The sequence below is a fragment of the Penaeus monodon genome, chromosome 33 (genome assembly GCF_015228065.2).
Source record: "Penaeus monodon isolate SGIC_2016 chromosome 33, NSTDA_Pmon_1, whole genome shotgun sequence".
Classification (NCBI taxonomy): Eukaryota; Metazoa; Arthropoda; class Malacostraca; order Decapoda; family Penaeidae; genus Penaeus; species Penaeus monodon.
In genome coordinates this window covers 30107471-30108060 of record NC_051418.1, presented here as the reverse complement: position 1 = coordinate 30108060, position 590 = coordinate 30107471, and the positions used below count along the sequence as shown (strand labels likewise).

General features: G+C 41.7%; 2 protein-coding genes across 2 annotated transcripts in view; one reads left to right on the top strand and one right to left on the bottom strand.

Annotated features, from left to right (window-relative positions):
* The window catches only part of LOC119594360 (protein O-linked-mannose beta-1,2-N-acetylglucosaminyltransferase 1-like), a gene marked incomplete in the record, with an annotated part of 135567 nt that overhangs the window by 36879 nt on the left and 98098 nt on the right, over nucleotides 1–590 (bottom strand).
* The window catches only part of LOC119594327 (medium-chain acyl-CoA ligase ACSF2, mitochondrial-like), a gene marked incomplete at its 5' end in the record, with an annotated part of 8820 nt that overhangs the window by 5470 nt on the left and 2760 nt on the right, over nucleotides 1–590 (top strand). Inside the window, 1 exon segment of the mRNA XM_037943385.1 lies at nucleotides 403–551. Within this exon segment, the coding sequence (XP_037799313.1) occupies nucleotides 403–551 (149 nt within the window).

Genomic DNA, 590 nt, shown 5'->3' with positions numbered 1-590 from the left:
TTACTGTATAAGAATTCAGTGCAATTGCGATTTTAGCTTCAGTTCCTAACTTCCGTGTTTTTATAATCACCTTCTTATGCATTTTTCCCCATTTATCAAAAAAAATTACAACTAATGAAGCTCGATCAGCTGATTCCTCAGTCCCTTCGGCAGGTGAAGTTGCCAACGAGTCCGGGGAGATCCTTATTATCCATATTCCTTTATTTTCATCTTGCATAGATGTATATATAGATAGGTACAGATATTACTACACATATTGCGCCATTACTATATTAGCTTCAATTCCTAAGTCACATACTTTCACATTCACCTTATGTATATATATATATTTTTTTTTTTCATTTACTAACAAATTAATAACAACCGAAGCCCGATCAGCTGACCCCCCAGTCCCTTCGGCAGGTGAAGGTGGTCGACGAGTCCGGGGAGATCGTGCCCACGGGAGAGGCGGGGGAACTTCTCATCAGAGGCTACTGCAACTTCCTCGGTTACTGGGACGATCCTGAGAAAACGAGGGAGATTATGACGCAGGACAGATGGCTGAGGACAGGGTGGGTAGTCTATGGCTTAATCACTGATATAATCCGGTT